Source organism: Coenobita brevimanus, chromosome 60 (genome assembly GCF_032717465.1).
Source record: "Coenobita brevimanus isolate Jiangsu-jjx chromosome 60, ASM3271746v2, whole genome shotgun sequence".
NCBI classification, from domain to species: Eukaryota; Metazoa; Arthropoda; class Malacostraca; order Decapoda; family Coenobitidae; genus Coenobita; species Coenobita brevimanus.
The window spans coordinates 32270810-32284882 of NC_137013.1; the positions used below are offsets into that span (position 1 = coordinate 32270810).

Genomic DNA, 14073 nt, shown 5'->3' on the forward strand with positions numbered 1-14073 from the left:
GTCATTCCTAACAAGGGGGCGTACTGAACACATTTGTCACTGTCCTGGCGTTAAGGGGAGAGAGAGAGAGAGAGAGTCTGTGTTTGTATTTTGCCTCTTTTTTTTCCGTCTCCTGTGTGTGTGTGTGTGTGTGTGTGTGTGTGTGTGTGTGTGTGTGTGTATTTCTAAGAGAGATGAGTAAGTGAGGTTTTATGCCAAGAATGGTGGGAGGGACATGTGTGAATGTGTGTACGTTTTTGTGTGTGTGTGTGTGTGTGTCGGTGTGTCTGTGGTCGCCTGTGTGAATGTAGGCGTGTGTATGTTTAAGCGCGCGTGTGTTTATAAACGTGTATGTGTGCGTGTGTGTTTGTGTGCGTTTATTTGTCCTGGAAATAGAGGGAACAAGTGACACGGGATCAGCTGAACTTGACCAAAATATTCACGTTTCACAAAGCTACTTATTTGTCTTGATTAGTGGAGAGTTTTGTCTTGATTGGTGGAGAATTTTGTCTTGATTGGTGAAGAATTTTGTCTTGATTGGTGGAGAGTTTTGTCTTGATTGGTGGAGAATTTTGTCTTGATTGGTGGAGAATTTTGTCTTGATTGGTGGAGAGTTTTGTCTTGATTGGTGGAGAATTTTGTCTTGATTGGTGGAGAATTTTGTCTTGATTGGTGGAGAATTTTGTCTTGATTGGTGGAGAATTTTGTCTTGATTGGTGGAGAATTTTGTCTTGATTGGTGGAGAATTTTGTCTTGATTGGTGGAGAATTTTGTCTTGATTGCTGGGGAGTTTTGTCTTGATTGCTGGGGAGTTTTGTCTTGATTGGTGGAGAATTTTGTCTTGATTGGTGGAGAATTTTGTCTTGATTGCTGGGGAATATTGTCTTGATTGAAGGGGAATTTTGTCTTAAATGGTGAGGAACTTTCTAAAATGGTGGGGAATTGTCTTGATCACTGGGGAACTTTTGTCTTACCTTCCATTTGTCTTACAGATCACTTAATCATACCTTAATTCCGTCTCTATATTTCTCTCCCAAATAATATAGTCACGTGGGAGCCAGAATAAAATGTCCAGGTTACTCAGAATTACCACAAACACTAAAAAAAAAAAAAAAAAAAAAAGAGAGAGAGAGAGAGAGAGAGAGAGAAGGAAAAAAAGCTATTTCACAGTCTAATTTAATCGTACATAAGTTAATTACCAGAAACACCGAAGTATGGAGAGAGAGAGAGAGAGAGAGAGAGAGAGTGAGTAAAGACTAAGTTAATCGTACCTAATTATCTCGATGCTCTTTATCTGGTGGTATTTCGCCAGCTGAACAGAAATATCGCCTGGTGTTAGCCTGAATAAAGTAATTAATTTTAGTTATAGCGGCGACAATATTAACCACTTCGCTCAGTTTTGTTTATTTATTTATTTTTGTAGTTATAGATTATTTTTTCTGGTTAGGAGTGATTTAGGACTGGAATTAGATAGGGCCTTTATGATTGTTATTATTATTATTAGTAGTAGTAGTAGTTGCAACCCCAGAATTATCTGTATGTGAACCCGGTGGACTGCAGGCTGAAATTACTCCTCTCCTGCAGTCCATCAATCCTTCTTTCGCGGGGGATGGTAAGGGGGCTGAAAGATGTTTGTATAGCCGGGCAACTCCACCGCCATCTTATCAGTGCCACCACGTGAAGGCGTCCCTCTCCACCAACACCACCATAATAAACGGGATTAATGAAGGCAGCGTTAACCTTCTGACTAACTTAAATAAACAAACAGACATAGGTAGATAGGCAGACTGATAGATAGATAGACAGATAGATGAAGGGATGGATAGATAGCTGAAATCGTGCATACAGTAAAGACGAGGTTAACTATAGCTTAGATGCGTATGTGGATTGGCTTTGATGGATAGATGGACGAGTGGGTGCAGTAGTGAGGAAGGCAGTGTGGGAGGGAGGTATGCTGAGAGGCGTGTAGGGATATATGTGGAGGGGATTCGGCCGTGTGTGTGTGTGTGTGTGTGTGTGTGTGTGTGTGTGTGTGTGTGTGTGTGTGTGTGTGTGGAGAGAGAAAGAGTTGTGGGGGTGAAGTTTTTAGGTGCAGATACTGAGTAGGAGTGTGCATGGGGGTGGTGGTGGAGGGGTGGAGAGAGAGATAAACCAAATAACAAGGTGAACTGATAGACTAATATATGAAGGTGAGTGGTGAATTCTGGAAATACAGGTCGTTCCTGAGTAGGGAGAGATGCTGGAAGGTCTTATATCTAGTCCACCCCTCATAGGACGTAGGGTTAGGCAATTGGAGGATGAATTGTTTCCGTAGAAGTTTGGTTGGCCGGGAAAAAAAAAAAAATTGTCCCTGAGAACTTCGGGTGGTGATATATTGAAGTGATGTATTAGGTGTATCTGGGTCAGCTGGGATCGTTACTGAGTAGGGAGGCATTCCGGAAGGTCTTTTGTCCAGCTCACTCTTGATAGGATGCTTTGGAAGGGTACAGGTAGATAATAGGATGCAGTATGGTTGTGTGGAGTAATTAAGCTGAGGAGTAATTAACCTCGCGAATAATTAATCTGTGGAACAATCAACCTGTTTAGCCCGAGAACATTTTGGGTCGTATTATAGGTGGCGTTTGCAGATGTCGTAGCTCTTCCTAGTGAGCGATTTCTTCTACACGTTTCACCTCAGTATGTATTCTGCTGAGTGTATTACGTATTTTTGGGTCAGCAGAGGTCGTTACTGAGTAGGAAGAGAGACGCAGGGAAGATCCGCTTTTCAGGCCCACCTCTCACAGGCGAGAAAAATGGCTCCCGTAGTTAATTGGGTACCTTATTAATTATTATTTTTTTTTTTACGATTAAGAAAATGCGTTTCGAAGTTCCCTCCATACTAAGTGGTAGGAATAATGAGAGCAGTGTGAGTGGGTGATGATGATGATGATGATGGTGGTGGTGGTGGTGGTGATGGTGGTGGTGGTGGTGATGGTGGTGGTGGTGGTGGTGGTGGTGATGATGCACATGGTAGGAACTGGGAATTCAAGTGGTGGGAGGACTGGCGATGAAGTGGTAGGAATGGCGATGTGGACTGGAATTTGCGGCCCGGGAACCTCTGCCTGATTCCCGGAAGACGTGGGTGTGACTGCGAGGCCTGTGATTTGCGCTGGTTCCCAGAATGGTGAGAGAGAGAGAGAGAGAGAGAGAGAGAGAGAGAGAGAGAGAGAGAGAGAGAGATGCATTTGTTTGTGGATGGTGTTAAATTTGTAAGGAGGACGTATGTGTATATATGTATGTGTGTGTGTATGTCTTTGTGTGTGTGTGTGTGTGTGTGTGCCCCCCCTCTTGTATTCTGTTAGTTACTTATTTATTTGTATTTATTTTTCTCCATCCTTCTCACACGTTTTTGTTTTTCTCCTTTATTTTCTTATTTTTCTCCTCCCTTGAAGTTTGCCCGCCAGTGTTTTGCATCTTGAAAGTTTTGTGCCAAGTGACCGAAAGACAGTGTTGTTATCTGTCTGTCTGTCTGATTGCCTTGCTCACCGTCTATCTGTCTGTCTGGTTGTCTTGCTCACTATCCATCTATCTATCTGTCTATCTGGATGTCTTGCTCGCCGTCCATCTATCAGTCTGTTATCTGTCTGGTTGTCTTGCCCACAGTCCATCTATCTATCTATCTGTTTGTCTTTCCCACTGTCCATCTATCTGTCTAGTTGTCTTGCCCACTCTCTATCTGTCTATCTATCTGGTTGTCTTGCTCACTGTCCATCTCTCTATCTATCTGGTTGTCTTGCTCACTGTCCATCTCTCTCTCTGTCTGTCTGTCTAGTTGTCTTGCTCACTTTCGATCTACCTGTCTATCTGTCTATGACGAAGTTAGGCAAAGGTGAGTGTTTTCAATAGCTCCACCACCCGCATAATGTCTGTCAGTCTGTCTCTCATTGGGTACCTGTTTCACTGTCTACTTGTCAATCTATCTGTCTGTCTATCTTCGAACCATCCATCCATCTGTCTATCTGTCTATCTATCTATCTTGCCCAGCGTCACGTCTGGTAGGGGTGGTCGCAATCAAAGGACCTCCAGGCATTTCAGTCCCTGTTCGTTAACAACAAGGGGGAGGCGGTGGCAGAATCGGTAGAGAGGCGGCCTGCAGTCCTAATGGACCCAGGTTCGAATCCGGGCTGGGGCAGGGAACAGTTTAAGAATTTGAATTTCATAAAAAACGCAGACTTTTCTGATCTACCAGACCAGCCGACATGTCATAAAAGTACCCCCGCTAATACCAGTACACCATTCCAGTATGAGACAGCCCTAGCATGTTTTCAGTATGGATGGTGGGTGTTAGCGCCGAAGTGGTGACATGTGGAGATGTAGGAAGACTACTGGGCCCAAAGGAGGACTACTGGGACTGGGAATTGGCCCTGAAGCCTTTGCCCAGAGTCGGACACGTAAAAATAAGAAAAAAAAAACTTCTGCCCGATGACGCCTTTTCTCCTCTTATTCTTACTTTCCCCAGACGATTTCTCTCATCTTAGTAAACACCTCTCGCACTCAAGGGGGTTGTGAGGGCTGTATCTAACTCCCCCCCCCCCCGTCCGAAACGTCTGAATAAAACCTGAACAAAGTCTGAGTAAAGTCGAACCAAAGTCTGAATAATCTGAATACAGCCAGAACAAAATCCGAATAAGCCTGAATAAAACCTGAACAAAATCTGAATAACCCTGAATAAAGTCTGAATTAAACCTGAACAAAGTCTGAACAAAATCTAAATAAAGCCTGAACAAAATCTGAATAAACCTGAATAAAACCTGAATAAAGTCTGAACAAAATCTGAATAAGCCTGAGTAAAATCTGAATAAGGCTGAATAAACCCTGAACAAAATCTGAATAAGGCTGAATAAATCCTGAGCAAAATCTGAATAAATTCTGAATAAAGCCTGAACAAAATCTGAATAAGCCTGAATAAAATCTCAATAAACTCTGAATAAGCCTGAATAAAGTCTAAAATAAAATCGTCTGGAGATAGCAAGATTAGGTTACTATAAAGCGTCCTATTCAGCCATCCCTTCTCCCGCGATAAACCGTCCTCCCTCATACCCCCCCTCCACCATGCTGAGTCTTGCGCCGGTCAGACTGGTGGAATCATTCTGTTTTCCTTTGTGCAGGCTGTGGGTAGATGTGTAAGTCTTTTTGTATTTCGCAAGGCTCGATGTGTATGACGAGAATGACGAAGGGCTGGAAACGTGGTGTGGAGAGAGAGAGAGAGAGAGAGAGAGAGTAGTAAAAATGGGGATAGAGCTGTCATAATAGTGGTGATGGAGGCTTATAATAATAATAATAATAATTATTATTATTATTATAATTATAATAATGATGATGGAGAGAGAGAGAGAGAGAGAGAGAGAGAGAGAAGCTTCGAGTCAAGTGTGTCGCGACCACTCTGAGCAAACTCCGGAATTAAGGCTTCGTCGATGATTAACTGGACTTGCCAGGACGGGATTTGAACCCTGGCGAAATCTGCGGCGCTGGTGGAGGGTACGTGTGGTCGGTGCGTGCTGTGGGAGAAGGGCTGGGGATTTAGTGTGGTGTGGTGCCCCCAGTTTACTCAATGTACCTCTCTCTCTCTCTCTCTCTCTCTCTCTCTCTCTCTCTCTCTCTCTCTCTCTCCTGTGTGAAATTTGTATATAGTTACCCCTTCACCCTGTTGACGCATATTTTACTATTTTTGATATATACATCGACTTTCTTCAGTTGAGGGGAAGTTGTTAGTGGTGGCGGACAGATAGATATGGCGGTGTGGGTGTGTTGGTTAAGGAGAAGTGGATGGAATGTGTCATAAATGTATTGAGAGTGAGGGAAAGGATAATAGTTGTGAAAATTTTGTTCGGTGGGGTCACTTTTTCGTTTATATCGGCGTGTGGTCCACAGGCTGGATAGGATGCTCTAGATTCGAAAAAGATAGATTCTGAGATGACTTATTACATGTGGTAAATGGTAAGGAAGATGATGGAATTGTAGTCTTGGGAGAGGACTTAAATGGTCATGTAGGTGAAGCAGTTCAAGGATATGAAGAGATACATGGAGAATGTGCATATGGTTGTACAAGAAATGAGGAAGGGGAAAGAATACTCGAGTTTGGGGAGGCAATGAACATGATCGTGTGCAACACACATTTTAGGAACAGTGAGAGTAGGTTGATTACATACGAGTCTGGGGGAAATAGTAGCCAGATAGACTATTTCCGGGTCAGGAGGGCTGATAGGAGGTTGGTGAGGGATGTTAAAGTTATAGGGAGCGAGGAGTGTGTGCAGCAACACAGGTTATTGGTATTTGACATGGTGCTTAAGGAGCAGGTGATGAAAAGGAGGACCTGTGCACCTAGGAGGAAAATGTGGAAGTTGGAAAACCAAGCAATAAGTGATGCCTTCTATAGAGAGATGAGGAGAATGGTGACTAAACAGGGAGCCGTTGACAGAAGAGTTAATGAACAGTACAGAGCTCTCATCAACAACCTGGTGAGAGACACTGATTCAGTGTGTGGATGGACAAGGGGCCCACTAAGACATAAAGTAATTTGGTGGGGGATGAGGGTGTTAAAGCTGCAGTTAAGGAGAAAACAAGGCTTTTCTTGGAATGGAAAAGGGGTGGTAACAAAAAGGAATACTTTTCTGCCACACGTATGGGGATAGAAAAGAGGTTTACAGGGCAAAATCTGAAATTCAGAGACTTTTACTTGATAACCTAAATAGTGTGGAAAGGACGAATATGATATTTAGGGTTGCAAATCAGTTGAAGAGGGAAAACAGGGATATCATGGTGAGCAGTGTGTGATAGAATGATGAAGGGAGGGTTGTGGTGAATAGTGAGGATATTAAAGACGCCAGGAGAGAGCATATCCGGTTGATGAATGAAGAGTTTGACACAACCGCCTACTGATAGGGCTGCAAGCAGTTTTGTAGCTCCTGCAGTATAGGGTGGGGATTTTTATAATACATTGATTCATGTCCTGGAAGGCTAAAGATGCGTGCCGTGTCTCCTCACCCATAGGAAAAGCTATCTCTCCTCACCCATATGAAAACTGCCAACGCATAGTGTACACAGTGAACGGTGCTATGCAGTGGAGAGGCAGCGATTCCAGATTAGATGCAGCCTTAACCCTTCAGTGTGGTGTATTTTTTATTCTTGCTACCTTCTGATGATCTTATTCAACTTGTGAAGGACATTGCAATTGGAGGGGTACGTACAGACTAACCTTTACTAACGCCATCACGAACGTAGATTCTTTGTATTTAAAAAAAAAAAAATGATAATCATAATCTGGAGATAGCAAAAATAAAAATACCCATATTGAATGCGTTAACATGTATCAGAAGAGCTCATGCCACCCACCTCTCCCCCTCATCCTCTCCCTCGCACTTATCCAGGCGAGGGAAATGAAATTTGGCAAGTTGCGAGTGTAGAGTTTTACGGTGTTCACACAGTACCCTCATCAATGTTATTCTTGCTTTATTCAAGGTCAAGGAGAGGGATGAGAGCTTAGAAAACATCATTATACGATATATCATCCCACATTAGCGATAAATAGGTATATCAGTTGAGATGCTTACTCTCAAATATTCCATTACATCCGAAAATTGTTCATTTCCACTGCGACGAGCAAAAGTCGTCAATACTTCCCTGCCAGATGTGGCAATGTAGGACGATATGTGAAAAGGTTTTATTTGGAATATATATCAGTATGCAGCAGGCTGTACAACAGAAAGTGAGAGAGAGTGATAGATATTGATGTTCTGGGAGGAATGAGAAATGTTTGTATACTTAATATTAGCAGGGGATTGTCGGCGAGCTTTTGCACAGGATAGTACAGTAGTGGTAGTTTTCTATGATCAGAATGTTGCCGGATCCTATTTTGTAAGTATTGTGATACAGATAATGTTGGCATGTGCATATGACTAATTGAACTCTCTTTCTCAATAGACTGGTGCTGAGTCTGACGGCGAGCAACCTGGTGTTGGCACTAGTCGTGTTGCCTGGTATGGTAGCCTCTCTGGTGTTAGCCTCCACCCCACACACCACACCCACACCACCTGCCGGGCAAATACCCCCTCTTAACCACACCAAGCCGGCCCTCAACCACACCACCTCGCACACCAATACCACCTCCAGTCCCACCGCTGACACCACCACATACCATGCCAAGGCCACCCGCAAGAGCCCCAGACCCAAGAGTGCCACGGGTACCACTGCCGCCATCCTTATGCTACGACATCACAACAAGGACACCAAGCTCAACTCAAACCGCAAGGACGTGTACCAGGCCGTGACCAAGCCCGTGGACGATGATTATTCCACTCCTACGACCCTAAAAGCTGAAGAATTGCGGGTGGAGAGAGGCGACAGGGAAGTGGAAATGTACGGTGATGTCAAAGATGTCGGTGGTGAAGATGAAACTAATGGAGCAGATTATGAAAGTGAAATAATCGGAATAGATGATGATGGAGGTGAAATGCACGAAAGTGGAGATAATGATGAGAGAAGAGAAGATGAGGGTGAGGATGAAAATGATGCCAACCCCTTGCGTCCTGGTGGTGGGGGTATCGGGTGGGGGGGTGGAGGGGGGCGGTGGGGGGCGGGGTCGGAGAGACTGTGTCAGGGGGCGGCCTTCTTCACTAACTTTGTCACCTCTGCCTCCGCCATCACCGTCGCTGTCATTGCTCTAGACAGGTGGGTAGATGGGGGTGATTTATTTGATTCTCTCTCTCTCTCTCTCTCTCACATATTCATATATATATATGAGCCTCTGTGGTACAGTGGTAGTGTGCGCGTTTCGCACGCTGGTGAGCGCTGGTTCGCCTCCCGCCAGAGTTGTAAAAACTTTGGGAAGCGTTCACCAAGCCGCTTGCTACTTTGGCGGACACAAGGGGTGCTGTGGTTGAACCAGTGTCGCATACTAGTATGCTTGCACCCAGTCGGCTTAAGGCGGGCCGATTACACTTGGTTCACAGAGTACATACACATCCAAAGCCACTACAACACTACAGTCACACTCACAACACTTCTCACCCTACATACAGTCTCTACCAGACAGCCTAAGCCACTGGGTAGAGATTCATTGGCTGTATCGTCCCTCCCTGCTTCGATAGGGATAGGCCGGTCCTGCATTGGACCTCAACGGCTGATGATGATTATATATATATATATATATATTATACTATATATAGTAAAGCGTTTCTTAACTTTTTGCGACCTCAGCACCCCCTGCAGTAAGGCTGCACAGTCCAGCATCCCCTTACATCTGATTACTGAGACTACAGTTGCTACACTGCTACAGTTACTACACGACTACAAGTATAAAGTGAAGTACTCCTTGATAGTTTATTTTATACATTCTCGAAAAATCACATATTAATGATGCCAGTACTAAGCAAAACCAGGATATGTTGGATTTTCCAGCATCCCCTAATATTGACTTAAACACCCCCTGGGTTAAGAAACACTGAAATCTAGTAACTATCTATCTATTGCCAGACGCCTTAATCCCTTACGGGGTGGCCACAAACAAATCGCCTCCATGTCGCCATGTCCCCCGCCATTTCACTGCCCTGCTCCCACCTTACACACCCCTCTCTCATATACCTCTCCACTCCATCCCTCCACCTCATCCTCGGCCTCCCCCTCCCTCTCCCCCCTCCACCTCACTCACATACACTCTCCTCGTCAGTCTCTCACCCTCCATCCTCTCCACATGGCCAAACCACTTCATTGTGTTCCTCCTAACGCTTCCTATCACATCCACATCCACACCACAACGCTCCTTTATATCCTTATTTGTCAGTCTGTCTCTCCATGTGACTCCACAGGCTCCTCTTAAATAACTCATTTCCACTGCTTTCACTCTTGACCTCTGTCCTTCAAACAATGTCCAAGCTTCACTTCCCTAAGTTAGAGTTGGTATCACAACATTATCATGTAGTAACTTTTTTCACTTCCATGTTCACTTCCTTGTTCCTTATCACTGCTTTCAAGGAACCAGCAGCCATTCTTGCATGTTGTACCCTTTCAAGCACTTCACCCTCCAAACTTCCATCCTTACTCATCACACTCCCAAAGTACTTAACTTACTCACATTTTCCATTTCCTCACCATCCTACCTCACTGTACATTAATTGACTTCACCTCTCTCAAAGACCATCACTTTACTCTTCCCTACATTCATCTTGAGATTCTGTTTCTTACACACTATCTCAAACTCATCCACCAAGCCTTGCAGCTCCCCTTCGTCTTCTCTTAACAACACAGTATCATCTGCAAACAACAGTACAGGGAGTTTCCAGACACTGCCCTCATTCACTCTGGCCACTCCAACATCCACTGCCCTACCTTGCATCTCTTTTATTACCCCATCCATGTACAGACTGAACAGCCATGGAGACATGACACATCCCTGTTTCAGCCCAACCTTCAACGAAAAAAATTCACTCATTTCACCATCCACACGCACTGCAGCCTTAGCACCATCATACTCATCACAGCATTCAACAACTTCCCATCTATTCCATATATTCTTAATACTTCCCACAATCCTTGTCTATCTACCCTGTCATATGCTTTTACCAAATCCTTGAAGGCTGCATACAACTTCTTTCCCTTCTCTAGAAACTTTTCCACTGAAGATCTAAGAATGAATATCTGATCTACACAACCTCTTCCCTTCCTAAAGCCTCCCTGTTCTTCTCTAACTAATTCTTCTGTTATTTCCCTAACTCAGTCAATAAGTATCCTACCATACACTTTTCCTATTACACTAAGAAGACAAATGCCCCTATGATTACCACACATGTCTATTCCAATTTCCACTCAATTAACGCCGGAGTGCCGCAGGGATCAGTTCTGGCGCCAACCCTATTTCTGGTTCATATTAATGATCTCTTATGTGTCACCCACAATCCCATTCACTCATATGCAGATGACCCAACACTACATAGTTCATTCACACTCAGACATCCATTTACAAAGTATAATATCTCTACCTCTCAACTTAGTACAGCCATCTCCATAAATCAAGATCTGTGTACAATCAGTGAATGGGGACAAAACAACCTTGTCTCTTTTAATGCTAGTAAAAAAAAATATATACAGTTTACTAATAGATTTTGCCAGATTCGTACATTATCTTCAGTGCTACTAATATTCCCATCTCCAAAAGTATTGAAATTCTTGGCGTCTCACTTAACAGTGCCCTCAGCTGGACCTCTCATGTCAAATCACTTGCTAAAACCGCCTCAAAGAAACTTGGATTATTGTACAGAGTCCGTAACTTCTTCGACAATGAGCAGTTAGCTATGATTTATAAGAGTCATGTGCGCTCTCAGCTCGAATATTGCTCACCCTTGTGGAATGGTTATGGAGAAGTTGCATTAAGACAACTAGACAAAATTCAGAATAAAGCTGTTAGAATCATTAACAACCCTGCCATTACATATAAACTACCCCCCCTGCAAGTAAGAAGGAATGTTGCCTCCCTTGCATTATTTTACAGATATTTTTTTGGCAAATGCTTAGACGAAGTTGCGTCCATGGTGCCACCTCTCCATGCCTTCCCTCATGCTACACGGGCATCTGGTAGCGCTCATGACTGGAATGTCACTCAGCCATATTGCAGAACTTCTGCCTATCAGAATTCTTTCATTCCCCGAACTACATCTCTCTGGAACTCGCTTCCCCAGAGTTGTTTCCCTCCAAATTTCAACCCACAACTGTTCAAGTCTAATTGTTACAGATATTTTATGAACAGAGGACACCAGTAATCTGGTGTATGAATTATTTTTTTTACTCGTTTGTTTTTCCTTCCTCCGTTCTGTTATTTATAAAAAAAAAAAAAACTTCTTTTTCCCTTTTTCGTTTGTACTGTACAAGGGAATAATTATACCTGACTTCCAGTCCTCCGGGACTCTGCCTTCTTCCCAGGCCAGTCTGCACATCTTTCACATCCATTCTACTACTATCTCTCCCCCATGCTTCAGCATTCCACCACACACTCCATCAATTCCTGGGGCTTTCCTCAATTTGATTCTTCATTGCTTTCACAACTTCTATCCTACTAATTTCTTCCTGTCTTCTGTCCTACTAATATTTTCCTGTCTTCTCACCTACCTCCTTCTCCCAGCCATTCCCCAGCCACTTATACTTGCATTACTTCCATTCTCTATGTTCAACAATTCCTTAAAGTGTTCTGTCCATCTGCTCACTTTTTCTCCCTTCTCCACTAGTAATCTACCATTTTTATCTTTCACTCCCCTACTAACTTCACTACCACCCTGTCTTACTGTCTTCACCTCTTTCCAGAACATTTTCTTAATGTATATATAATCTGTTTTGTTCCTTCATAAATGTCTGTTAACCCCATAACCCAGCAGTTTCATCCTAAGGTGAATAAAATCATTTTTGTAAGCTAGGATGTGTGTGTGTGTGTGTGTGTGTGTGTGTGTGTGTGTGTGTAAGAGAGAGAGAGAGAGAGAGAGAGATCCACGAACTGAAGTGGCAAACATAATCATTGATACCTACCTTGTCTGTTCTGTCTGTCAGTTGCCAGACGCCACTATCTAGTAAGGGGTGGTCGCTTGTCTTTGAGTTAGTCATTTTACGGGGAGGGCCACTAACCCTCCGCCAACCCACTTGTTGACACGTAGGGAACACGTATGGGTTGGTTATATGGATACCACCCAGCGATGGTTTTCTGGCATATAGGAAGAGTTTTGCTCCATGGTAGACATGTTACATGCTGGGGGTGGGGCTGCAAGCTTTGTGGCTCCGCTAGAGTGATGAGTGGTTAGAAGAAACTCAGGGAGCTGTTGCCTCTCTTGACATAGAGATGGCTGTCCATTCATCCTAGGGGATGATTGTGTGTGGCATGTGTTAGGAGTGTAAGGGTGTATGGTAGTGAGACTTGGGCAGTAAAAGAAGAGGATACTCGTAGGCTCAAACGTACCTGTACAGTGAAGGCCGTGATTAACGAGGCCTGGGGGGAGGGGGGCCAGGTTTACGATGGAAGAGTTGAAGGATACTTCTGGAGTGTAGTGATGTGATGAGGAGGGGTGGACTGAGATGGTTTGGGCATGTGGAGAGGATGTAGGATGATAACTGGGTGCAGAAAGTGAGAAATGTGAATGTTAGAGGTGGGGTTGCGAGAGGCAGATCGAAAAAGATCTAGATCGAGGAGGTCATAGAGTGTGACCTCAGGGTTAAGAGACTGAATAGGGAGGCTGCCAGAGATCAAGCAGTATGAAGAGCCGCCATTACGGGACGAAGGCCGATCCATATAAGCATGCAGGAGCCTTTATAAACGAAACAGGAATCCATTAGGCTTGTCATTGTGTAAAGCCACCTGAAACTGAAAAGGAAAGAGTGATAAAAAGTGACAGGAAATATCAGAAAAATAGTAAGAGAGGAGGGCAGACAGATAAAGAATGATAAAGGTGAAGGAAGAAGTAGGCAGACTGCGTTGAGTGAATTACAGTGTTATCAAAAAGCTCACTCAGTTCCGTTTGTTTTTTTCCTGAGGGAACTGGGCCACTGGCACGGCATGGATAAAGTGATGAGGTGGGCAGTAAAGGGTGGATGGGTGGATGGTTGCATGAAATTCTGTGAGCCTTGGCTGTGAAGCAGGAATAAATCTCCTTGATCGACTGCCTACAGTTGACCATCACCAGAGCTAAAAGGGGGAGTAGGAATCTTCACTTAAATACAAAATAAATACAAAACTGTACAGTTTCCCAGCACATTTATTTTTAAAGCGTTACTCAAATCAGATAAAACGGTGACATATTTACGAAGGATATTAGCCAGTTTCTACAATAAACGTCTCCCTAGCTGTTTTTGTTACCAGAATTTTTTTTTTGTTGCGTTGTCTTTGTCACATCCACCTAATTTGTTTACGTAGTGCGTACTAGCTTTGTGAGTTTAGATAAAAACCATAAGCCGACGCAACTTATCCTTAAGAATGTTCATGGTTTCTAAGAATATTTGTGAACGATTTTGCTGTAGAGGGTTGCGGCATCCGCAGTAAAAACCGGTTGTACAGTTGCGGCGGTCAGGTACATTCATAAACACTCT

The 14073-nt window shown here is 43.7% G+C and overlaps 1 protein-coding gene across 1 annotated transcript in view; it reads left to right on the forward strand.

Moving 5' to 3' along the window:
- Positions 1-14073, forward strand: part of LOC145403353 (uncharacterized) — a 122105-nt gene that overhangs the window by 70675 nt on the left and 37357 nt on the right. Inside the window, exon 2 of the mRNA XM_080275142.1 lies at positions 7939-8685. Within this exon, the coding sequence (XP_080131268.1) occupies positions 7939-8685 (747 nt within the window). The remainder of the gene's footprint in view (positions 1-7938; positions 8686-14073) is intronic.